Here is a 25634-nt window from a genome sequence, read left to right as displayed (position 1 = left end):
TCTAGAAGTTTGAGTTCTAAAAACCAAATACCCGATCTAGTTAGCTTATTAGTTCACATTTTTCTTCCATTTTCCGAGGCATCTACATCGCATTTTCTGCCCCACAATGTTGGAATTAAGTAAGTTAATTATTTTCTCTTCTTAAAATACCAATTTCTTTAGATCAAGATCATTTCCTCTTTTCAGTGCCATCGTCCATCGTGGATGTCGGGTCAACTCGCCTTAAAAAAGCGGTGGATAAAGAGCTCATCATTACACGATGTCGGAATCGATTGAAAGGGGTAACGGAACCGCTCTTGCACGTTCTCTTGTAAAACCACTTCCAAATTCACCAAACTCCTTCAATTTGCAGAAGAAAAATCTGAAAAAATATCTCCCAGAACGGTTCAGCTTCCTGTACCAGTTCCTATGGAACCAGATGCCCTCTAATCTGTACGAGAACATCATCGGCAAGCTGAACAAATCGCACCTAGAGTTCAAAACCAAAGTCATCAGCTCGATGGTACCGGACGAAGTGTTGCACAGCCCGGATGATTACAAAACCACCAAATTCATGACCGCCGTCATGTTTCTCGACGTTTCCGGTAAGCGGCACTGCTTTGTTTTGTGTTTATTTTTATTCCACCGATCACATCCGTTCGCGCTCTAGCGCACATACAGCCGATTCACAAACTGGACAATATCCTTGTAAAGCACCTCGGGCAGTTGCATGGCGGCAAAGTGACCGCCATCGTTGTAGTGATTGCTTTGCATTAAATTCGTAAAATGTTCCTTCAGTATCCAGTCGGGATACTGGAACAGCTCATGCCGAAATTTGGCACACGCTGCCGGGACATTGGTGGGAATGTTTTCGTACTCCTTGCCAAGCTCGTCCGTGCTGAACGATTCCGCGTACAGTCGTTGCGATGTAGTAATGCTGTCGGTCAGGTAGTAAATCATCACGTTGTCTAGCAGCGCGTCCAGTGAGTAGTGTTGCTCAAGGCCACCATCTTGCAGGTTGCGATTGGCTGGATTGGTCCAGGTGGAAAACTTCTCCAGAATGTAAGCCGCCAGTCCTATGGGGTTGTTTTGCAGGGCCGTACCGATGGTATCGGGTTTGGTAGCTTGCAGGTGTAGGTAGCCTCCCTCAAGAATAAGCTCCACAATCTTTGGCCACGTTGGATGGTAGAAATCGATGTGCTGTTTCTCAATGAAATAGCTCGGAGCTAAGCTGGAGATGACCATTTTTCCCATGGTGAGAGGGCTCCCGCTTCCCATGCACATGTTGAGATGAACGCCTGCAAAAGAGAATTGTTGCAACACTAACTCCAAGCTCAAATTAAACAAAAATGTAACGTACCCAAAATGTCCTTCTCGAAAAGAATGGCCATCAAATTCCCAATAATCGCCCCCCAATCACCACCCTGAATGTAGAAACTTCTGTACCCTAGGCGTGCCATTAGATTTTTCATAATGACCGCTACCTTGGACGTACTTAGGCCCGGTTTCGAGGAACCCTCAGACCAACCGTACCCGGGCAGACTCGGTACAATCACATCAAACACATACTCCTTATCACTCGTCCGATTGCTCAGCATTGGAATAATATCATAGAACTCCCGAACCGACCCGGGCCAACCGTGTAGCAATAGCAGCGGTACGATACGCTTCGGATTGCGAACCGATTCCAACTTATCGCGTATAAAGTGAATATCCAAACCTTGTATCTTGGTTTTAAAGTGAGTGAATCGGTTCAGGTACGCTTGCCGCTCATCCCAGCGATCCAAATAATCCGTTCGCCAGTACTGGACAATTTCATTCAAACGCTCACTATTGAATCCGTACTGGAAAGCGGTTTCCTCCAGTGGGGCAGTAAGCGATGGTGCATCGTGCAGCTGTTTGCGCAACCGTTCAATCACTTCCGGCGGGTAGGAAATATTAAACGGAACGATCTCCAAACTGTCCCCGTACGGGTCTCCTCCTTCGGGACCCCAGTATTCAAAAAACTCTATATTGTTCGGTAGACGTGGCGTTACGGAGAGTTGCTCGTACGCCTTATAACCGAGTGCGATAAAAATACCGAGCAGAACTAGACCGATTCGTGCTACTATCCCCATTGCTGCTATCGGGAAGCGATCCGAAATGCTACTGAGATGATAAAGAAGCAACCGATATAGCTCAATGAACTGTTTCGGGTCGGAATTGGGATTTTTGATAAAGACATCGTGTTATCAGCATGCATTAGATTGCGTGGTACAGTGTTAGTGAGAGGTTTCCCATATAAGATGTATACAGTTTTGGCTCTAATTTGTGACCAGGTAAGCTCATTGAAATTTCAAAATTTATTTGTATTTTTTATCAAACACACTGCAAAAGCTTTTTACTGGCTATCCTTTAAACACCTTTTCTACAAATTCCAATATATCTCGGTAGACAACCTCCGGCACCTGCATTACGGAAAAGTGTCCCCCATCATCGAAATGGTTGCTCTGCACCAAGTTGTGGTAGTGTCCCTGCAAGGCCCAATCGATCGTTTGTAGCACATCGTGCCTAAACTTAGCACATGCCGCCGGTACCAGGTTGGGAATCCGTTCCAACTCACCGGCAAACAGTTCCCGCTTGCTAAACGCTTCCGCATACAGTCTTTGCGAGGTAGTGATACTGTCGGTCAGATAGTAGATCATCAAGTTGTCTTGCAGGGCGTCGAGACTGAACGCTCGTTCAAGACCACCGTCGGGCAGCTTGCGAAACGCTCGGTCGGTTTGGGTGGAAAACTTTTCGAGAATGTAAGCGGCGAGTCCGATTGGGTTGCCGATCAGTGCGGTACCGATCGTGTCCGGTTTCGTTGCCTGCAGATGCATGTAACCGGACTCGAGAAGAATTTCCCTAAAGTACGATCCGAGTGGGAAGTAGTAAGGAACGTGTCGCTTTTCCACAAATAATGAAGGAGCAACGCTTGCGATCATCGTTTTCCAAGTGGCGAGAGTTCCTATCACACCGCAGCCAGACTGATGGATGCCTGAATTGGAAGTCGAAGAGGTTATTAGTTGCTTAATGAGCCTTAACGCCATTTGCCTGAAATCTCACCTATAACATTGTCCGGAAAGTATGTCCCCATGATGTCCGTGATCAGTGCTCCCCAGTCGCCCCCATGCACGAAAAACCGCTTGTGACCGATCCGTTCCATCAGGTTCCTCATGACGACGGCCATCTTTTGACCTCCGAAACCCACCTTCGCACTGCCCTGGGACCATCCGAAACCGGGCAAGCTTGGTACGATCACTTCGAAGGTAAACCCACGCTCGGTGGATGGTTCAGTAAGCAGTGGAATGATGTCGTAGAACTCTCGTACCGATCCAGGCCAACCGTGAAGCAGCAGTAGCGGAAGTACCGTTCTCTTCCCAGCATCCGGACGTACATGGATGTAATGTATGTCCAGACCTTGAATTTGGGTCTTGTAATGTCGATAGCGATTCAGATACGGTTCACGTTCGGTGGCCCATTTCGGGAGGTACCGTTCGCGCCAGAATTGTACAATTTCGCGTAAACGATTACTGTTGAATCCGTACTCGAAACTGTCGGCATTTTCGAGCGGCTGAGCTAGATGAGGTAAATCCGTTAGTTGTTGTAGCAGCTTCTGGATCGTTCGAGTGTCGACGGAAATATTGAACGATCGTATAGAGGTGTCCTCTTGGTAGGTTGCTCCATCTCCCGGTCCCCAATATTCATCCAGCTGGAGCGTTGGAACAGGCAGAGGGGTAGTCAATTCCCGATAGTAGGAATACCCCGCCAAACTGACACATCCTACAAACAGGCAAAGAAACTGTGTCCCGAGTCCCATCGCTCCCCAGATTTGACTGGTCTGTGCGATCCATGCCGGTTTGTGTTGGGGTGTGTCTGTGTGCCGGTGACGCTTGATTTACGCACCACCATGCAATACACCAATAGTGCAGCGTCATCGTTCAGGCTTGTTGGGAGATAAGCGCGAGAGCGAGAAAGAGATGTTGAGACACAGTTAATTGAACCTGGGTGAACTTACTATGGGAGGCATTGGTTGGCACGGTGGGTTCAGTCTTGCTGGAGCGGAATTTAGTTCACGTTATAAATCGCGACGTACTATTCATACCTGTTCTCCCGTTCTCCAACAAAGAAGAAGATAACCGAATCCCATGCTCTATTTACGATACATTGGAGCTGCTTCGCTCCTCACTTATTCAATCCGATATGGAGCACGTGTATAACCTTTGCCCAGGTTGCAAGATGCAAGTTGTTTGTACTTGACTGATAAGAAATTATTTATCAGCGCGCAGAATCAAAGCAAAACTAATCACTCTTTTAACCATTTATCGTGTTCATGTTTATTCACGTAACAAAACGCATTGCTCCACTTCGATAGACCTGCAAGGCGGAGTTTCGATACAAAATTCTAAAACATCGATCAACATCCTTTCCACTACCTAATAGTTTGTGCAGCTTATTATGCTTCCAATGCCCTGTTCTCACTTCTGAATCGAGGCAATGAACGCAACGAAATCTTTGTACAGCACCTCGGGCAGCTGCATGGCCGCAAAGTGACCTCCATCCTCGAAATGGTTGCTCTGAACCAGATTGGTAAAGTGATCCTTCAGCACCCAATCGATCTGCTGGAACAGCTCGTACCGGAACTTGGCACAGGCGGCCGGCACTGCGGTCGGAATGCGATCGATCTCTTTCTTCAGCTCGTCAAATGCGAACGCCTCGGCGTAGATTCGCTGCGACGTGGTAATGCTATCGGTCAGATAGTAGATCATCACGTTGTCTAGCAGTGCGTCGAGGCTGAAGTATTTCTCGAGCCCTCCGTCCGGCAGATTGCGATAGGCCGGATTGGTCCAGGTGGAGAACTTCTCCAGTATGTAGGCGGCCAGACCGACCGGATTACCCTGCAGCACCGTACCGATCGTGTCCGGTTTCGTTGCCTGTATGTGCATGTAGCCCGTTTCCTCGATGATGTTGGCAAACTTGGCGCTCAATGGGAAATAAAAATCGGTGTACTGCTCATCGATAAACAGCGAAGGCTTTAGGGCGGCAAGGAACATCTTCGGGTAGGACAGTGGCGTCATGATGGAGCACATGTTGAGATGAACACCTGCAATAAGCAAACGAGCAATTAATCAGAATGCTCGCCAAAGAGGAGAGCGTGTTTCCCCTTACCCAGTACGTTGCTCTGGAAGTAGGTGGCAATGTAGTTCCCGATCAGCGATCCCCAGTCACCGCCCTGGATGTAGAACTGTTCGAAGCCGACGCGACTCATCAGATTTTTCATCACGATCGCCACCTCCGACGGGCTCAGGCCCTTTTTGGCGCTGCCCTGCGACCAGCCGTACCCGGGCAGGCTCGGTACAATCACCTCGAACACAAAGTCCTTATCCTTCGAGCTGGTCGTTAGCAGGGGGATGATGTCGTAAAACTCGCGCACCGATCCGGGCCACCCGTGCAGTAGCAGCAGCGGCAGAACCTTCGTACCGGCCGGCACCTTCGGCTTCACGTGAATGTAGTGAATGTTGAGGCCCTGGATCTGGGTCTGGAAGTGGGGGAACTTGTTGAGGAACTTCTCCCGCTCGCTCCATTTGTCCAGGTACGTGGTGCGCCAGTACTTGAGGATGTCCTGCAGCCGGTTCGTGTTGAACCCATACTCAAAGGCAACCCCGTCGAGCGGTGGCGTTAGCTTGGGCACGTCCGCCAACTTGCCGCGCAGCTTCTCGATCACTGCCGCATCGTACGACACCTTGAACGGTTTAATGCTCGGGTCCTCCTTGTACTGTTTCACATCTCCCGGGCCCCAGTACTGTTTCATGTTCAGATCGGGTACAGGCATCGGTGCTGTAAGGTTGCGATACTGCTTGAACACCACGGCTGTGGCCAGCGAAATCCCCACGAACAAAACTCTCAACAAAAAGCCCATCTTGAAAAGGAGAAATCTGTAAATATGAAAAGCAACGCGAACGAATTAGTACGAAAAGGCAACCGCACACATTCACCTACTCTCCCCCTTTGACCTTTGTGGGGTGGATAAGACAAGCCGATAAGCCAGCGCGTATGAGGCTCAGGGTGCGCTAAGGTACTAAGATAAGGCGATAGATGATGAGCGGGTGCACTGATTGTACGCGAGATCATGCTGACACATTGCCCGATAGCGCGCTGCACGAACATGCAAAACCGTTTGAAGCATTTTTCATTTTTTATTCCTATGCAATTATGAGATAAACACAACACATTAATGAAGTTGTTTCGTGTAGCTAATGGGGTACCTGGAGAACATAATGGAGGAAAAAATTGCTCGCCGCTGAAAATGATTTAATTTCGACCATGATGCAGCATTTGGCCGCACTTAGTGAGGGGCAGTTGTCAAGAAGCAAAACAAAAAACACATTGGCGGGATTTTCTTGCAGGTTTTGGGGAATTTGCCTTGGCAACGGTGTGGCGGCCTTGACAACGAGAATGTTGTTTGCAGCATACTAAAAGCCGTACATTTTATCGATTTCTTGTTCTGTGTTATTTTCGTTTGTTTTAAGAGCTTGAAGCTTAGAGCTTGAAGGAAATTAAAAAGTAAGTTAAAACCCCCACTTACCGAATAGCAGAATGACGGAAAGATTACCCGACCTCGATGATTGTACCGACACTGGAAACGGGAAGGGAGAGAAAAGAACCGCGAAAACAGCAAGTTCCCGTACCTGTCTCTTCAGCGGCGAACTTATAAATGACGCGCCTCGTGTATGCGTATGCGTTCGCCGGTATTAGAAAACCGTTTGTGGGTTGATTGTAAAGTTGCTGTTCATGGCGTTACGGTTTTGCACCTTACGTAAAACGTTTACCATTGAATGTTAACACTTTGGTACATAAAAAAGGTGTATTAAAACGCCATAACTGGCCAATTATGTTTTAAAACTTATTTAGAGAAAAAAATTAAATGTATTAATTTCACAAAAATTACATTAGGTTATTTGAAACCAATTTTGTAAGACGTAATTTTAGAGACCAAAATATAAAAAAAAATATAAAAATAGCAAAAGATTGCGAGAGTAAAAAATGCCTCGTACGGACATAACAAATGCTTAAATTGGACGAGGTGGTTGTGCAAAATCTCATGACTGACATTAAATAAAACTTTGTATCAAAATATTTGGCTAAAAATAATCAGGAATACTTTCAATCAGCTTTTTAAATAGATGCTGCTTGAATATTAAGTGTTTTTTTAAATTATATTTAATTTCGTATATTTTACTAAAAACACAAACTAATCGTATTTAAAAAAATCAAATATTATTGAATAATATAATTTATTTGAAATGGATAAATTATTTTTAAATTATTTAAATTATTTTTGTATGAGGTAACTTTACATTCCATCTAACATAAATATCAAACTGGCCTCAAACCAACACACTGACAGACTCGGTTAGACAGATTGATTTGTTCCAGCTATTGATAAAAGCACTATAATATTATGCAAATTGATTTGGACCGATCTCATGATCTATAGATAACTAATTAATACTGGCAAGATGAAGTTTCTGCTTTACCAGCCAAATCTGAATTACATGGAAAATTGGCTTTGTTTTTTTGCGCAAATCATTGCTTGATTGCACTAACACTAGCAAATTATTGGTTCTGAGCTAGATCGCTTAGGCAGTGCTCTAGCAGCGTCGTGCTCGTCATAGGTCGACGCGACACACTGAGCGCGCGTTAGAGTAATAGAACATGTGTGATGTAGAACAATTGATGTAATAAGGGAAACCAATGTTTCAAATATTTCCGAAGTGGATGATTAGATTTGTTTAATTATGATTCATGATTCCCAAATTTTACATCTTTTTCCTTGTTTCACTAGGGTTCACTGATCTGTCCGAGCTGTACAACAATCCCGAAAACGGAGGAGCGTCTAAACTTTCCCAAGTGCTCAACACGTATCTCGGTGGGATAGTGCATGAAATTTTGGGCCATGGCGGAGACATCCTCAAATTCTCCGGCGATGCCATCCTGGTACTGTTCACAGCAAACTCCTCCGTCTCGCTGCCGGACGCTATTCATCGGGCGATTGATACGGCTATCATCATTCAACTTTCCTACGGGCGTTACAAGACGGACGTTGGGGTAACGTTACGGATCAAGATTGCTATTTCCGCTGGGGAGGTACACTTTTCGCTGGTGGGAACTCAAGCCTTCTCCCATTACGTGGTCGCTGGGCAGCCGGTGTGGAAAGTGAAGATGGCCGAACGAATCGCACTGGCCGGAGATATCATCGTGACGTACTATGGTATGGAGTAGTAAGATGTATGGAGCATGTATAGAGGAAATAATATTGTCTATCCACAGCATGGAGCTACATACACGACAACGAGTACGTTTGGGAGTCGTGTGCGGACAAGCTGCACCTGAAAATCAAAGGCTTCACTAGCTATTGGCGGTCGGCGAAGCGGTTAAATTTCAGCGAATCGTCCTACTGGGACGATCAGGAAGATGAAGATCCTATGGAGCAGGACGATTCAATCAAAATTGACAGTGAAATGCTTGCCAGTAAGGGTTTAACTTGTATGTTTTTTTAGCAAAATAATAATCATCTACGTTTTTCAACTTCAGTTCGTCCACGGCTCAAGTACGTAACGCCTCACGTAGTGTCGTCTTCGCTGCAAAAGTTCCTGATCAAGCCCGTGCTGAATGCGGTCGAAAACAACGAACCACTGGAGCTGCTGACCGAGATGCGTCAAATCGTGACGGTGTTTCTGAACATCGTCCTTAAGCCGCGCGATGTCGTTGAGATGATCAAGGAAATTAATTCCATTTTTACCACCGTTTGCAAGTAGGAAAGGAGAGCTAGTGTAGTGATTTAAACCGAAATTAAATGGCTCTTTTTTCCCCTTCAGAATTGTCGACAACTACGAAGGTATCGTAAACAAGCTGTCCCTCTTCGACAAGGATGTAATGTTTCTGATCATCTTCGGGCTGCGCGGGCTGAAGCACGAGATGGACAGCCAGATCGCGCTGCACTGTGCGTGCGAGATACAGGAAACGTACGCGAAAAATCCTGCCATCATTTCGTCCTCGATCGGCATCACGACCGGCATCGCGTACTGCGGCATCGTTGGCCACACGGTGCGGCGCGAGTATTCCGCGATCGGGGTGGACGTGAACAAGGCGGCCCGGCTGATGATGGCCTACCCGCACAAGGTGACCTGCGACAAGAGCACGTTTATGATGAGCAAGCTGGATCCGGCCCACTTTACGCTGCAGGACGCCATCCAGCTGAAGGGTTTGCACAACGTGGGCCCAATCTACGAGTTCCGGGAGTTTATTGCGTAAGTTGCGATGCGTAATTAGCGTAAGTTGCGAAGAAATTATTTGATTAATATAATCTTACTTATGCAGGGAACGCGAGCTTCTAAAACCGATGGTGTACAACTATCCCCTGGTCGATCGGGATCAGTTTATAGAAATCTTTCAGGAAATGATTGAAGATGGGCTGGTGATCGCCCAACAGACGGTACAATGCACTCGCTCAGACTTTCCAGCGGATCAGTGGATTCAAAACTGTCTTCTGATACGGGGCGAAGGGCAGATGGGCAAAACCAGGCTCATCAACGAGTTCTTCTACATCGCGCTACGTAACAAACACATCAGCTCGCTATGCTTTTCGCTTAGCCTTAAAGACTCTAAGGTAAGCTTTGGTGTATTATTTTATTTTTTTTGTAATTAAGTTAAAGCTTTCCTTATTTTTTTCTAATCTACAGAAACCATTTTCAGCGGTAAGCCTTTGCATTTCGCGACCGCTCGGATTTACCGAAACGATCACTACCGCGACACGGCAAAACCGCATGAAGCTGTACCTGCGCGAGCATAGGCTGGAGCAGCACTTGTCACTGCTGAACGAAATCCTCGGCACGAGCTTTAACGAAACGCCGGCGACCGCCGCCCTAAGCCCAGCGGAAAAGGATGCCGCCCGAAAGGAACTGTTTCGCTTCCTCTGCCAAAAGGTAACGCGCAGCGCATTGCATACCCGCTGGGCGCAGAGCAGCGTAAGCGTACACTCATTTCAAAATCAATTCTGTTTCTGTTTCCCCCGCCCCATACATCATAAGACGTTCCAAAATCTTTGGGTGCTGATTATCGACGACGCCGAGTTTATGGACGACGAATCGTTCGACCTGTTCGACGTGATCTGGGAAATGCCGCAGATCATTACGGTGCTGACGGTGGGCTACCAGAAGCGGCTCAGCCCGGTGCGCGTGCGCGTTCTCGACAGCCCGCATGTGTGCCAGGTAAAGCTGCCGCCGATCGAAACGCTGCTGCACAAGGCGGTCGCCTGCCAGTTTCTGAACGTCAATGCAATACCGCTCGATCTGGAAAGGTAGTTAGTGGAGGGCGGCGTCTAACGCTTGGTTCTGAATCGGCTGCTCGGGCTGCTGAATGGGGACGCTGCGGTATCACGTGTCGGCATGACAAGGGGGGGACGATGTAGAGGGCGGGCGGTCGCTGTTGAGTAAGGGAGGCGTTTGAAAAATAGCGTTTGTTTTTATTTGTGAATCGTGTTTCTGGATCAACAGCAATCTGCCCATGTGCTGCTGGTCACGCCGCACGTGACGCCCCTTTAGAACGGGCTGCACACGTTTGGAATGTTTTATAATCGTTCGCTTGTTTGTGGGAATGGGGGGAGACCAGCATGGGCATCGTGGATGGCTGTGGGAAGAAGGTTAGTTATTGAGTGCGAACGTGAGTGCATCGATTTGCACGCCATTAGAACGAAAAACAAAGGGACGGCGAGTGTGTGCCTCGACGGCGCGCTTGTTTCGTCACCATCTATGGGCGGCTAAGGATGCTCTTACTCCATCGTATCCTCACATAACGCTTGCGCTAGAAAAAACTAGTTGAAAAATGCATCGTAGAGCGAGTGTGTGTGTGTGTGTGTGTGTGTGTGTGTGTGTGTGTGTGTGTGTGTGTGTGTGTGTGTGGTTGTGTGTGTGTGTGTGTGTGTGTGTGTGTGTGTGTGTGTGTGTGTGTGTGTGTGTGTGTGTGTGTGTGTGTGTGTGTGTGTGTGTGTGTGTGTGTGTGTGTGTGTGTGTGGTGTGTGTGTGTGTGGTGTGTGTGTGTGTGTGTGTGTGTGTGTGTGTGTGTGTGTGTGTGTGTGTGTGTGTGTGTGTGTGTGTGTGTGTGTGTGTGTGTGTGGTGTGTGTGTGTGTGTGTGTGTGTGTGTGTGTGTGTGGTGTGTGTGTGTGTGTGTGTGTGTGTGTGTGTGTGTGTGTGTGTGTGTGTGTGTGTGTGTGTGTGTGTGTGTGGTGTGTGTGTGTGTGTGTGTGTGTGTGTGTGTGTGTGTGTGTGGTGTGTGTGTGTGTGTGTGTGTGGTGTGTGTGGTGTGTGTGGTGTGTGTGTGTGTGTGTGTGTGTGTGTGTGGTGTGTGTGTGTGTGTGTGTGTGTGGTGTGTGTGTGGTGTGTGTGGTGTGTGTGTGTGTGTGTGTGTGTGTGTGTGTGTGTGTGTGTGTGTGTGTGTGTGTGTGTGTGTGTGTTGTGTGTGTGTGTGTGTGTGTGTGTGTGTGTGTGTGTGTGTGTGTGTGTGTGTGTGTGTGTTGTGCTTCTAAAGTATAGGGAAATTGATTTCCAAATGCAGTCATACCGGCAGATGCCGGTAGCGTTTGATTGAAGCTTACCCGGGCCTGCGTTGTTGCGTGATCTAGTGTGATCGAACTTGACAAAGCACCGTTTTTTGGTCATTACCATACCAGTCCGCTCTGGATGCACATAGCGGTAGATTCTGACCGGCACAGCTAATGGTGCAGGGGAAATGAAATTGCAAATCCATGTGCTCAACCGTGCAAACCGGGCCGGGTCAATCTAGTTCCCTCCTCTTGTTGTATGTCGGTGATATAAGTGGCCCCCGAACACGTGGGATTTAAAACATGGAAACCAAAACGGCGTACCGTTACAGTACAGCGCCACGTTGTGGCCATTGTGTAATAGTGCGCAAGATGTGCGTAAGCGCAACAACAACACCACATAACACGGTTCCGCATGCCTGTTTGCGCGATCAAAATCAGCATGGGTTACTAATGCGTCCTGGTTTCCTGGGTTTCTTCCCCGGCTGCGTCACAGGCTGCTGCATACGATCAGCAACGGCAATCCGGGCTGGATCAACACGTTCCTGCTGTGCCTGCGCCAGAGCAGCCTCCTGCGCATCAAGCGCATGGGCTACAGCGCGGCCCAGGCCGACGGGTACGTGTTCTGCGAATCGTCCTTCCTGCACCGGGACAGCATCAAGTCGAGCAGTACGCTCCGGCCCAGCCTGTCCGACTGGCGGCTGTTCGAGTCGTCGTTCGACAGTGGCGACCCGCTGCTCTACCCGGGCGAGGAAACGCCGTCCCTGTTCAACAAGATCGTGGACGTCGCGTACCTGGTCGGGCCGGTCGATACGAAGGATTACTACACCTCCCGCAACCTGGAAGCGTTCCATCTGATGCTGTACGATTCGCTGTCCGCGTTCGAGCAGCTCGTATGCAAATGTGCCGCCTTTTTGGGGCAGAAGTTTTTGCGCGCCTCGCTCATGTACACGATGGCGACGGAGAGTGAATGGGAGGTGGCGATCGGTAAGTAGCGGTTGGTGTGTGTAGGAAGTTTTTTTTTTTTTTTTTGAGGGATTGATCAGCTTAGGGCAAAAGAGGGATCCGTTGGCTCGTTTGCAATTCGTCTAGCAGCGCTGCCTGCAGATGCAGTAGACGAGGAACAACTCCCACCCTGCTGGGGAACACAATTTCAATTGCTGATCGTGGGGATGGGTTACCGAAATTTTTGGCTAAATTTGGCCGTCTGCCCCCGTCCGCCAGCAATGAAGAAACTGTTTGACCTTCAAATCCTATCGTGCGCAATCGGCGACTTTAGCGAAGGCTTCCGGTTGGCGCAGAAAAACGTGAACAGCAGCTGGCTGGAGAGTGGGGAATGTGCCTGCATTGCGCTGGAAATTGATCGTAAGTGCGGGAAAGTGTAGGGAGAGAGAGAGAGTAGGTTAGTAACAGTTGCAAATATTTAAATGATGATTAGGAACCTGCAAGGATCTTCCCAAGTACGCGGTGTGCGGATATTCCAAGTTCAATTCCAGCGAGTTCCACAGCACGGTGTACAATCTGGTGACGGAGGAACAGAAGAAGCAATACCACAGCAATGCGCTCGAGTTTATTGAAAGTGAAACGAAAAAGTAAGTAACTTGTTGGAGAAGACCTTCTCGTTGTAAACCATTTTTAACAACAATGTTCCATTCACACTGTAGATGCAACTCGTGCGGAGCGGTGCCGTTCAAGAATTTGCTCAGCAGTGAAGAAACGTACGAGGTGCAGGTTGGCTGTCGGAACTCAGAAGCTTCCGGGGATGGCAATGAGATGCTGTTCCAGAGTAGCACAAGCGTAAGCGCGGCTTACTCGAATCAAATTTAAATAATGCTAATTCGTTAAAGAGCTACTTTCTCCTACTTTCTACTTTTCTTTCTTTCTCCAGCGTTTTTCGTTGTACTCCTCCCAGCGTAAGTCCTCTTATTATTTTTTCATCAATCGTCCACCAACGCAACACGTCCTTCAAAATGCTTGGAATGTGTTTTAGAATCCATAATCTTTGACTGCTTTCGGCGGCGCCGCAGCTCGTCGCGCCGTGCACCGGTACTGAGCTACGGTGCGTACAGCTTCGTCAACTGCACCTGCAACATGATCCTGTACAACATGTTCAGCGAGATCGTGCTGCACAGCCGGGGGGCCGGCATGCTCGAGAAGTGTGTCGAGGCGATGATCGAATGGGCCCGCATCTGCATCAAGCTTTCCAACATCCCGAAAGCGATCGCCATCCTGGAGGAGGCGGAAAAACTAATGGCGGTATGGGTCATCATCTTCCACCCAGTGTATTAGTTTTGATAACAGAAATCACATGCTATGCTTTGCAGAGTATTGATACGGTTGAAAACATTGCGCTCGTAACGTATCTGAGGGGCCGTCTGTACACGGTGAAGGCGCGTGGGAAGTACTCCTTGGAGCAGTTTGAGCGTGCCCTGGAGCTGTACTACCGTGCCGCTCGTACATTGGGAATGGATTTTCCACGCCAACGGTAATGTTTTTGGGTCGTGTGATCATCCCAACCTTGATGTCTATGTACACTCCTGATGCTTTCTTTCAGTTCGCTCGTTCGTCTAAAGAGCAAATACTACTTGGCGAAGGTGAAATCGTACCTCAATCCTACCGGCAAGGAAAAAAACCGCTCCAGCAAGAGTTTGTTCTACAGCTTGATCGTGTCCCAGATCGCTAGCTGCTTCAACGGGATGCACAAGCTGTTCGTGAAGCTGCGCGACTGGGACCGGGCGGCGCTGGCAGCCATCTGGGGCCTGAAGCATGCGTTGCGCCATCGCAAGGGCAGCACGGTGCTGGTGAAATCGTTTGCCAACTTTTTCCACACAGGTAGAGGTGGTGGTTTGGTTTGCCGAAATTGGGATTATTTTGAAGATTTACTTTTTCCACCCCAAGCGTACCACGTTGGTTACTCCGAAAGTATCGCGTGGATGCAGGAACGTTCGCTGGAGATTGTGGCTGAAAACGTTCACCGAATCGATGCCGACTATCTGGATGCGGTGGTTCGCTTCTATACGGCGCTGTTTCGTTGCCAGTAAGACCTTTTTATTTCCCCTATCTTTGGACAGTTTACCCAGTAGTGTTGGGTTTCATGATTCTTTCGTTGAGGATCATTCATATGAATCATCAGTGATGAGTGATTCGGATCTCGAATCGACTCTTTAAAGATTCATGAATCTCTAAAGATTCATGAATAGCCCAGGATTCATGAATCTCCAAGGATTCATGAACATCGATAGATAAATGAATCTTTAAAGCTTCATGAATCTATTAGATTCATAAATTCATTTAAATTCAAAGCCTGTATAGGCTGGCATGACCTCGTAGGATGTCACTCCCAAAAAGAATAATACTGAGAACCTCAAGCTCTATGAATCTTTCGAGATGTATGAATCCCTTGAGATTTGTGAATTTTTCGAGATATATGAATCTTTTGGATTTCACGAAACTTTTGAAATTCACGAATCTTTCGAAATTCATAAGTCTTTCGAGATTCATGAATCTTTGCATCCAGAGATTCAGATTCATTGAATCATTACAAAGATTCATTCTGATTCACGGAATGTGAATCAAATTTACTCAACACTAGTTATGATCTTCTCTTCCCATCATTTCCGCAGGACCTTACGCTCGAAGAAGATACTCTCGATCGAGCTCGGCAAGGTGGTGCTGCACATTAACGACAAGCTGCAGCACCAGTCGGCCGAATGGGACATCATACCGATCCTGTGCGAGCTGCTGCTCTCCCACCGGCGCATCGCCGAAACGGTACAAACGCTCTGGGCACTGCAGCAACTGATCGTGCATCAACAGTCGAGCCCAACCGGCCACATCTGGTACTACGCGATCTGTCTCGACGTGCTGCTCGACACGAGCTGCTGCATCGAGACCTATCGGCGGAGCGAGAACTTTTACTACAAAAATCGCGAATCGTTCCTGGCCCAGCGGGATGGGTTTGCGAGCGCCCGGCTCTTTGCCAACCTGTGGCTGTGGTGCGTCCGGTACGGTGCCTGGGTGGCGGCCGACAACTGGCTGGCGCTGCTGCGCGACCACTTCGTGCTGAGCGCGTACGATTCGACGATCAACATCAACACGGCCGTGCGCATCCTGGAGGGTATGGTGCTGACCCTGATCAACCACATCGAGGCGCGCAACACCGCTCAGATTCGGCGGGTGCGGGCCAGCATCGAGACGCTGCTCGGCAGCGTCGAGCAGGCCCTTGCCGTCAACCGCAATCACGTGGCGCGGTTCGAGCTGATGCGCATCTACTACCGGCAAGTGGTGGACCCGCGGGCCGGCGGTACGGTGCGCCGGGAGTTGGCCGCGGCCGCCAAACGGGCCCACCAGCGGAACGACCGTCTCTGCCACGATCAGATCGAACACACGGCCAAGGTTTGTAAATGGTTGGGCGGGTGGGTGGGTGGGTGGGTGGGTTTTTGGAGTGTGTTTGCTTCGTTATGTGACCTGCTGGCGTAATGTCTTAGGCAACACCGGCGCGTTACGTATTGTGTAGCTCTTTCCTTACCTTCCCTTTCTTCTTTCCTTTCCTTTCACACTGTTGGGTTTCCTTTTTTCCGGTTCCTCTCGAACACACACGCGTACACACGTACACACGCACCCGCACACACACACGCCCAGTTTTGGCAGCGGGAGCTGACGCCGGCGCTGGAAAACTTCTGGCTAGATCACGCTGCCGGAAGTGATCGCAGCGACGGGGCGAGCCGCAGCCAGAGCTTCGCCGCCGGGCCCGCGTTCGGCATCGGCAACGAGCAGCTGTACGATTATGCGAGCTGTATACTGAATCACGAACGAATCTATCCTTATTCAATGCCATTGCCAAGAGCCCGGTTCCGATGAATGAATAAGCAATCGGGCTGTCCGGAAGATGTCATGCCCCGAAACAGCCACCGATCCACCGTCCCGGCCCATACCCACACTCCTCCCCGCACCGTACCTTCACCCTTCCCATCCCCGGCCCTTCGCTGCGGCATGCTGACCGCTATTGCTGTAACTTATACGCGATTGAGAGTGTGTGTGTGTGTGTTTGTGCGCGCGGTTGATGCTGAAGAGTGGGAGAATAATTTGAATTTTTATCAATGCGTGTGTGGTGTGTGTGTGTGCGCTTAGTTTGTGCGCAGGCGAAGAAGAAGACGAAGAAAAAGAAGAAGAAGTGGATGGCGTGGAACGTAGAAGAAAGGGTGGACGAAGAGAGGACGAATCGTATCCGCTGGCATTGGTGTTGGTAACGGTTCTCGGGGGCTCCCGGGCCGGGCCGAAATTAGACATACGTGTTGTCCTGTTCCCATGTCCCCGTGTAGTGGTGATGGTGCTGCTGGTGGTGGTGGTGGGTATGTTTGATAAATTTTACATGAGCAAGCAACAATCGCCGCTGTTCGTCCCGTTTTTGGATATCCTTTCCTTTTTGCGCCGGTCGGCTTGTTTCTGGAGCATGTTTTGCGCTCCCAAATCCCCCCGTTTTATGTGCATGCTTTCCACCCTTCGCTTGTTCTGCGTGTGCGCCGATTAGTGCGTGTGCCCCTGTGCGTGCAATTATTTCGTACCCTTTTCGCTCGGGCAGTCGCTGGACAGTGGCTCCAAAATCAGTCGTCGTTCGCGTTGCTATCGGCGGATGAATCATAATTAAATGCAGATCGACACCACCGTTCCTTTCCACGTTCCACTGTTCGGTAGAACAAAGAAAAAAAGAGGAAGACATAGTGACATGCGTTACGCATGACGACGCCCCAGGGGGGGGGGGGGACCCATCCTGCGCATTAGCCATACGGCACGCAACTCGCTTTACGCAGTCGGCGCAAAGTTTAAGTGCGTATACATTGACTTTGAAACTTGTAAAGCAGCCCGCCGCGCAACGCTGACGCTCGCTTCACTCCTTGCCCCGGACACTACACCCCCCCTTCTCCATACGCTCTCTTTGAGAATCTGTCTGTTTACTGGGCAGATTTTTTGGGACATTTTTGTGCCTCGCTCTGCCCCGGGTGTTGCTAACTCGAACCGGATGTGAGCCAGTGAGCCGGAGTCTAGGTTGAATAAATTACACTTGAACTTGTATCTACTCATTCCCCTCGCCTTTCTGCGTCCCAAACCCCTCTGGGAGCCCTTTGCGAACTTTGTTTGGTGCAGCAGCAGCAGCAGCAGCAGAACCGGGTTACATGTGTGTTTGTCCTTGTCCTCTAGAAGCATCGCTCGTACTTCCGCAGTGGTGCTTTCGACTGCCTAGCCTAGTTTGCTTCCCTGGCTCGTCTGGGAAGGGGCTGCTGGGGACACAGAGTGGAAGTCATTTACTTGCTAACGGCGGCCGATTAAATTCAAATTCAAACGCAGCTGAGCACACGCTCGGTACGTACGGTGTGTCCGGTAAGCGCGCCGCCGACCGGATGCACACGTACGCATGCACGCGCCAAGTGCGTCCGAGCGGGTGGCGTTTCCCGGCTTCCCTCCCTCCCATCCAGGCGCGGTTTTCGTGTGTGCACGGAAAGGGGTGACACTTCCTCATAAGGCGGCATATTGGTTTTTTTTTTTTTAGTATTCCAAGGGTAGCGGTGCACCATGCAACCATGATTGCGCAGTAAACAGCAGACGCGACGCCTTACCGCGCACAATTACTGGCCCTAATATTAGCACACTTTAATAAGGACAGAGGTAGAGGTAACGAGAGCGGAGAGAGCGAGGGAGAGTGACTAAAAAAGCCGGCGAAACAAAACGGAAGGAAGTGTACGCGCGTGTGCGCAGACCACTTCGCAGCTGCATTGATGTATTTAAATTGCGCCTGTTGTGGCTTCATCAAGGATTCAAGGATTTCTGAATGAGTTACTTCGCTGGGTAGTGGAGCAATCGTCGGAGGGAGGGAGCTGAGGGCTGCAGATGATGATGATACCGCAGGGATCGCATTCGACAAGGCGCGATGACGCTGCACGATCAACCCATGATCGTGAAAGTTGTGCGATGTGCGCATTGTTTGCGGAAGACATGTTTTTGCGTGGCGGCGTGTGTTTCCGGAAGGGAGGAACGCACCAGTGAGCGAAGGGTGGAGAGCGGTATCGATGCAGATGGTTGGGGCCGTGCCCCTCGTAGAATGTTCTTGGTAGGCATTGTGGGATGTGCAGTTTTGTTTATGTTTTTAGTGATTTTTCTTCTTCAGATTCTGCAAATTCCCCAATAGCTGCAATTAAACGGAACTCAAAACAAACATTCCCATTGAGATTCTAATTCCCCCCCGAGAATTCCCCCCTAAACTATAATTGCTTAACGGTTTGATAAGCCTTGGTGCGTGCGATTATACAACACGTGATATAATTGGCTAAAGCCAATTGAATAGCCAAAGCTCTAGATAAATGTAGAATTAAATTGTAAATTAAACAGTAGTAGCAGCACAGACTCGGCACACGTGCCACGTGGACCGAGGTGGTCTTACGGTCGTGCGCCACCAGTCCCGCCGGAGTTCATCATCGAGAGGAAAGGTCAAATGGCAGTGTGTCGCGATTGGTATTTGAATCCAGCATACAACTATTGCCGCACCTTGGCTTGCCATCGGACTGGTACTGCTGGTATGGTGTGGTGCGGTGCGACTAGGTTGCATTATTAAGTAACCCCGCCACCATACTGCCGGGTATTTGGATGCCGCTGTTGCTGGGCATGTCGTTATGTCACGTTGCCCAGCGGTTATCAATGGTGTTGTATGCAAATTTAGAAGATACTAAGCGACCGATATGCGTAGGAAATGGCCGGATGCTGTGATTCAGTAATCACTGGTGTAGTATTTGTTGTTTTGCCTCTGGAGTGTTGTTGTTTTGTGGCTTATTGATTCATCTTTTTGGTGTTTTGCCAGGCCTCCATTAGGCTACAAAGGGGGTGAGCTAACTGATTTGTGTTCATCAATAGACAAATAACATGGTACATACTGAATACTGAAATCAGAACCGGCACAATGCTTATCAGTGCTGTTTCCATAATCCGTAGCCTCTCGTAAGGTCACACCGGCGTCATCCGGCAATGAGAGGTCTGGAAGAGATGACGTTTAGTCGAATATGTAAATGACTCTCACGGGCATAGTCTTAGGACAGTGGATAAGGGCTAGGATTTTTAATCGAGTTCCTAGAATTCTTCAGGATCATCGTTTCGTTTGAAATAAATAAGCTGTTAGTAGTAAATACCAGGATTAGTAGTCATATCCACATCCGAGGGAACCAGCAAATCAATATCGACAGCGAGAAGAAACCTATTTTATCTCTAAAAACTGAGAAAATCTTCTCCTAAATACTGAGAAAAACTACTCCTAACTACCGAGAAAAACGTATTTAAAAATGCTCTCTTTCTCATGTTTTGAATAGATTAGTGTTAGAATATTGGTTCCTAGATAGGACACCAAGAAAAAACGAAAAAAGCACAAAAATAACAAAATAAGAAATTTTCTGAACAAAATTAACATAAGAAAAGAGATAGGAAGAAAGATAGGAAAATAAGATAAGAAGAAAGGTAGGATGAAAAGGCATCAGAAAAGCAAGATAAGCGGAAAGTGGATTAATAGTAATAAAAAAAGCTCATCAAAACCATAGCATATGCGATGGACAGGGACAGACATGGATATTCTAATAATTTGGCTTAAAAATCGTAATCAATCATAGAAATGCCTGAGCTCACTTATGGAGGCAATTGGCTGACTAGGTGTTGCCTTATTAGGATAGTCGGTTGTGCATATAAAACGTAACAGATAAGATATTTGAGCCCATGTCGGGCCAGTAGTTAGCGCATTTAGTTGACTTTTTGTTACGTGTTACGCGTATCGTTATATTGCGTTACGTTACACTACGTTACTTTCATGTAGTAGTCGATTTCCTTCTAACCCCGCAAAAGTGAATCTATCATCATCGTTTAATACTATCACTCTCTTCGTCTCTACAATTCGTCTCTTTCAGTAGAGGGGAAAAAGAGCAGAAAATTATGCAAAATCGACACTGTCTCAGAACATAGAGAAGAATCCAAGCAAGCCAACGTAACGCTCTCATCGTAAATTTTCTCTACGTACTCTGCAGTTAACAGTGAAAATGATAATGCTTGTTTTTTATCTTTATTTCTAGCGTTAATAATAGTAAAAAGTATGTTTCATTTCATTTCATTTTATTTCAATTGTTTGCCTGCACAGGTTATACAATGATGATTAAACCTAAACATTAAGCTAACCTAGCAACACTAAACTAACTTCAGCTAGTGGTCATATTACTCACAGGTGCGGAATTCGTACATTTATAGCTCATTGGAAAGGAATCAAATGGTTAAATTAAAGTACGGGCAGGATTTTCACACTGCTTGAGAAGAACACCAAACAATACTAGCATATTCAAGGATAGGACGGACCAGACTACAATAGAGAACCTTAAGACAAGAAACGTCCCGTAGATCTTAACATATTCTGCATATGACATCAATAGTCTTCATATACCAATTACGTACTCGCACACGAGCAATGCACCTAAGTCTAACAAAACGCTTAGATTTCATACCACAGTAACACGATTGATTACACATGAATCGAAACAATGACTGAATGTCAACGGATTACGAGAGTGCGTAAACGAAATCATATATCAGGACATTCATATCAGAACATATATCAGGATATAGTTCTAAAAAATTACAATTACACCATGTACGGAAAACACTAACAAAATTCTGAAGGATCACACTGTCAGAGTCATACTGGTGACAGGAAGATACATCCTTATGTCATCGGCATACAAGAGATGTCCTTCAGGGGGAAGAATAATTGAAATATCATTAACAAACATTGTAATGGACTGAACACGCTACCTGTAGGTACTCCAGACGAACTAACCAAAACCATTAGATGAACAAGATTCTAAATAGCATGTAAACTCTCTATCATCTCTAAAAAAAGATGTAAAAGTAGTATGTAAAAGTATTTTTAAGTAAAATACTTTAAAATCGTACGCCACGCCACTACCGAGCCGAACAGCATACAACCCGACTGCGTTAGACGAACGCTTGCTCCGGCGTCCCGTGCTGCGATTGCATATCCTTTTCTGTTTGTTCTGGGTGCGTCCGGCTCCTGCATGCACGTTCGGTTAGAGTTTTGCCTTTGCTAGCCCTAGCTCAATATCAACGTTGTATAATCGTGGCTCAATTTATGCGCGAGGGCTCCGCGGCGGTGCCTACCGTGGGTCCGTTTTGGGTTTTGGTTGGCGAATCGATCAGAGCGGAAAGGATGGATGGAAGATCACGAAAAGCGAAGCGCGCGAGCCTTCCAAACTCTGCTGGACAGGGAAGAGCGGAAAAAAAGAGAGAAAAGAAGGGGGAGAGAGGTTGGATGAGGGGGGGAGGTTGGAATGGATGGTGGTGCTATCAAGAGTGGCAGCTTAACATCATCATCATTTAGAATAAGTGTGGCTAATTTACATCCTTATGCAAAATGTATTGTAATTCCTTCTGTCGAATCGCTTCTTCCTCCCCGTTCCGTGCATCAATCCTGCACCCATCCAGTCCTGCGATAGATTCCCCCCCGCTCGTCCACAAGACGCACATACACAACTACAACCAGATAACACAGCAAGAGGGAAGGATTTGATCGATTTCTTCGCGCATATGTTGTGCGGCAGCATCGAGAGGGCGTATCTCATGATCTTGAATGTAGCGCTCCTCGTTCGTTTCTTTTTTTTTTTCGTTTACTTTTTTGTTGTTGTTGTATGTATATGCTTTTGCTGTTTTGCTGAATGAGCGATCGGCACTAACGGTTTAGCCTCCGTAGTGTAGTACCGCTTTGCGCGATCGGGTCCCGTGCCAAGCGGAACACGTTCCCATCGCCAATCGGGCCGCAGCAGCTAACGGGGAATTGTGCTCGACGTGTGCTGCCCGTGACACACGCCCCACGGCGGGCTGCATTCGAAATCTCATCCCCACCCCCTGCTCCCCAGATGCATTTGGGTGTTTTCGGCGCAAAGTGTGAGTGCACCAGACCAGACGGCAACGGGAGCGGCGGAAACAAAAGGCCCGCAATGCAAATCGTTTCGGTAACGGGGCTCGCGAACGAAATAACATTAGCGCACTCCTGCGCACTCTTCTTCCTTTACCACACACACACACACACGCCTAGGCGTCCCTTGGCATCACGTTACGTGGTAGAGACGGGATGGGGGGGCATTATATTTAACGTAGACTGTTTTTCGAGTGGCACCGATTGTTCGCGATCATGATCTTGAGCGCGCGGTGTGCGCGCGCTTGGGATGCACTGGGGGTGTTATGGACGCACAACACACACACAGATTAAGTTCACGCCCTTCCCCCATTTGCTCGGAGTCCCCGAAGTGCGCATCCCTGACAGTTTCGGGGCGAACGTACCGGCCCAATACCGTACATTATTATCCCGTTTCCAGCGCCCGCTACCGTTATGTAAGTGCCGCGTGACTCATTGATTGACATGTAGGTATGCGGCGCGGATCGAGGGCCCCTGTCGCGGCGATCGCAACCGGCCCTTGTCATTGGAATCGTCCATCTATAGCAGGGTGAAAGGAAGGCGCACGCGCGCCCGCACAAACAAACAGTAAAGTGAAAAAGAAAATTCAAGAGCCGCACTCTCACACTGACATTCAAATTACATGCAACGCTTGGGAATCGGGCGGGGAAGAACAGCCAATCGGAATTGGCAATAGAACACATTTGATAATAAAATCGCGAATACACGGTGTGGAGGAGAAAAGCGAAGCTTATTTGAATCCGTGGGGAGTGGCAGTACCTCCCCACAACACCAGTAACGGATGTACAGCCCAATCGCCGGAGCTTCAAGGTGAAAAGGACGAAATTCGGAACTGGTCCAAAGGGAGGCCAGCCGTTCTTCCAGCAAAACAGAAGGCCCGGAGCCAAAAGGCAAAAATAAAGCCATCAGGTAGCGATCACGGCACGGCCCGCGGCACGGTTCGGGGGAAAGTGACGATCAACAGCAACCTGGGGCGGAATACGGTGCAACTGCGGCAAACAATCACGGCATCCGGTATCCCGATGCCCCGGGTGAAAGTTAAGCAGCAGTTAAGCGCAGAACAAATGCTAATCGACACGTGAGTGGGCGGCGCTCCTCCCTTTTCGAAAGCAGCTCGAACACACACACACACACAAACGGGCGACAACACAGGCCGATGCTAATGTGCACGGGTTGTGGGGTTTTTTTTTGCTGCAGGCGAAGGAGAAAGCGTCGACGGTTTAATGTGTGTTGTGTGTTGTGTTGCCGCCATTGGCTTTTGTTTGTACGGGCACGTTTTGGAGGCTGCATTTGTGTCTCGGGTGGGCGGGCAAGGGCAAACCGACAGCACTCACAAAGGACTTCCTAGAAAATGGCTAGAGAGTAGTGGGTGCAAACGGTAGCGGCTGTTTTCATATGCATCACAGCTGGAATGGAAAGTGAGTTGATGCAGTTGTTGCTGTGTTTCACTATCTGTTCTAAATCACAAACAACATCCGATTATGTGTGTTTGGTTTCTGTGCATGGACTTTCTTCCAGAAGTTAACGTTCACGAAAGCGAAACATTAGTAGTTCAATTAGAGTTATTCAAACAGTTTCAATTACAACTCGCTATTAGAAATAGTAAATTCCTGTTCGAAAAAAAGTATTGGCGTATCTTTATAAGGTTTTTCTTGTTATATGCGATGTGAATTCAATCCTGTTGGAACAACACATTTCTAATGGAAATTATATGTTCCAGGAAGGATGCCATCGAATCCACGAATTCCGTCACAACAGGATTAGAAATGTGATAGCTTTATCATCAATGCACCTAAAGATGCGAAAGAGTCCAGAAAGTGTGTCAGAAGTATAATAAGTCCTGAAAACCCCTGGAAACAAAAACTTCCATCAACTTTGTGCGAACCACATCGCTGGAATGGGAAGAATTCTTAGTTAGTCTGTTGGTTGATGTCAACCAGCTACGACCATTGGCTATGACGTATTACGAAGGCTTTGACGTATTTTATTTACGTATATCGCGCACCGGTTCATTTGGGATTCGAATGATGGGATTCGAATTTTACTTTGCCGGCTGCCTAGGTTAGACTTTGCGGTTTAGCAGTAGACCTATAATCAGTGGCGGATTAAGGGTATCGGGGTCCCTAGGCGGTAAGACGAGTTGAGGCCCCTGTAAATGGTAACTGATGACCGGGAGGTGGGAGATTAAACAGTCATCGATCATCGATCATCGGTCACTAATACTCTGTCCACTTGTAGACATACGGCATACTTAAGACTAGAGATCTTCGGGGCCCCTAAATCGGCACTGCTCCAGGCTACCGCCTAGTCCGCCTACCGTTAGATCCGCCGCTGCCTATAATCTATAATCTTTTAAATGTATGTTTACTCCATGGTCCAGTATTTTACGAAGTGGATGACATATTAGCCTAACGCAACGAACCCCTAAGTAACACGCCATTGTAGCAGTGCCTTATTAAAGCTTTTTAGGGACTATTGGAGGATTATGGCTATTGGATTTCCAGCGTATAACTTGAACGACAGTAACACAAAACATATGACGCAGCTCATGTCTGCGAGATCTGCTTGTTTACCAGTTGCGGTCTATTCCATACTCCGCATCCTCCTTTTTAGTGTTTATTTTCTTACTCTTTTTCTCGTGGAGGGCTTCTAATAACATATATTCGACCAGTTATGCTTTGTAACGCTTACGCGTTATGCATTTAGTGTTTGATTGTATCGCTTGAATGAAAGGATTTTTATCCTCGCCATGTTTCTCCTCGGATTTTCGCTGCCTTATTGAGCTGATGAATAAGAAAAAGTTCTGGCCATTCTATCCAACCGGGACTTGAGATTTAGAGTTTTTGGAGTCCGTCAAAACTCCGCTGCTTGTTCATTATTGTTATTAATTGTTTAAGAATAAGTTATTAATAAGAGAGACAATCATCCAGATAATGATGGTAGTGGTGAAGTGTTATTCGATGACTTACTGAACCAAACAGACGATTGTAACGCATCGTTATTAGTTTCTATCGACAGTAACACTT

At 47.8% G+C, this 25634-nt stretch overlaps 4 protein-coding genes across 5 annotated transcripts; 1 reads left to right on the top strand and 3 right to left on the bottom strand.

The window, feature by feature from the left end:
* LOC121597130 (adenylate cyclase type 10-like) lies at positions 1 to 24604 on the top strand. Of its 2 annotated transcripts, none has more exons than XM_041922675.1 (21): positions 1 to 119; positions 187 to 281; positions 353 to 584; positions 7847 to 8272; positions 8332 to 8532; positions 8596 to 8815; positions 8880 to 9311; positions 9382 to 9670; positions 9744 to 9986; positions 10092 to 10360; positions 12097 to 12587; positions 12825 to 12965; positions 13039 to 13192; positions 13265 to 13397; positions 13489 to 13513; positions 13591 to 13856; positions 13925 to 14085; positions 14155 to 14432; positions 14499 to 14637; positions 15224 to 15995; positions 24329 to 24604. In XM_041922675.1, exons 1-21 carry the CDS (start codon positions 107 to 109, stop codon positions 24440 to 24442), a joined length of 5094 nt encoding a protein of 1697 aa, XP_041778609.1. In that variant the 5' UTR covers positions 1 to 106; the 3' UTR covers positions 24443 to 24604. The 2 variants fall into 2 exon arrangements, with proteins under 2 accessions (XP_041778609.1, XP_041778608.1); XM_041922674.1 differs by lacking the exon at positions 24329 to 24604 and adding an exon at positions 16242 to 17204.
* On the bottom strand, positions 568 to 2116 carry LOC121597135 (juvenile hormone epoxide hydrolase 1-like). Its single transcript, XM_041922685.1, has 2 exons — positions 1340 to 2116; positions 568 to 1277 (listed from the first exon to the last, which is right to left on the bottom strand). Exons 1-2 carry the CDS (start codon positions 2094 to 2096, stop codon positions 646 to 648), a joined length of 1389 nt encoding a protein of 462 aa, XP_041778619.1. The 5' UTR covers positions 2097 to 2116; the 3' UTR covers positions 568 to 645.
* LOC121597136 (juvenile hormone epoxide hydrolase 1-like) lies at positions 2301 to 3888 on the bottom strand. Its single transcript, XM_041922686.1, has 2 exons — positions 3067 to 3888; positions 2301 to 2998 (listed from the first exon to the last, which is right to left on the bottom strand). Exons 1-2 carry the CDS (start codon positions 3818 to 3820, stop codon positions 2367 to 2369), a joined length of 1386 nt encoding a protein of 461 aa, XP_041778620.1. The 5' UTR covers positions 3821 to 3888; the 3' UTR covers positions 2301 to 2366.
* LOC121597137 (juvenile hormone epoxide hydrolase 2-like) lies at positions 4313 to 6712 on the bottom strand. Its single transcript, XM_041922687.1, has 3 exons — positions 6587 to 6712; positions 5170 to 5936; positions 4313 to 5104 (listed from the first exon to the last, which is right to left on the bottom strand). The coding sequence occupies exons 2-3, from the start codon at positions 5918 to 5920 to the stop codon at positions 4479 to 4481; spliced, it is 1377 nt and encodes a 458-aa protein (XP_041778621.1). The 5' UTR covers positions 5921 to 5936; positions 6587 to 6712; the 3' UTR covers positions 4313 to 4478.
* Positions 24605 to 25634: the final 1030 nt, after the last annotated feature.

The sequence above is a fragment of the Anopheles merus genome, chromosome 3R, assembly GCF_017562075.2.
Source record: "Anopheles merus strain MAF chromosome 3R, AmerM5.1, whole genome shotgun sequence".
Taxonomy (NCBI): Eukaryota; Metazoa; Arthropoda; class Insecta; order Diptera; family Culicidae; genus Anopheles; species Anopheles merus.
This window is presented reverse-complemented; position numbering and strand designations above follow the sequence as displayed.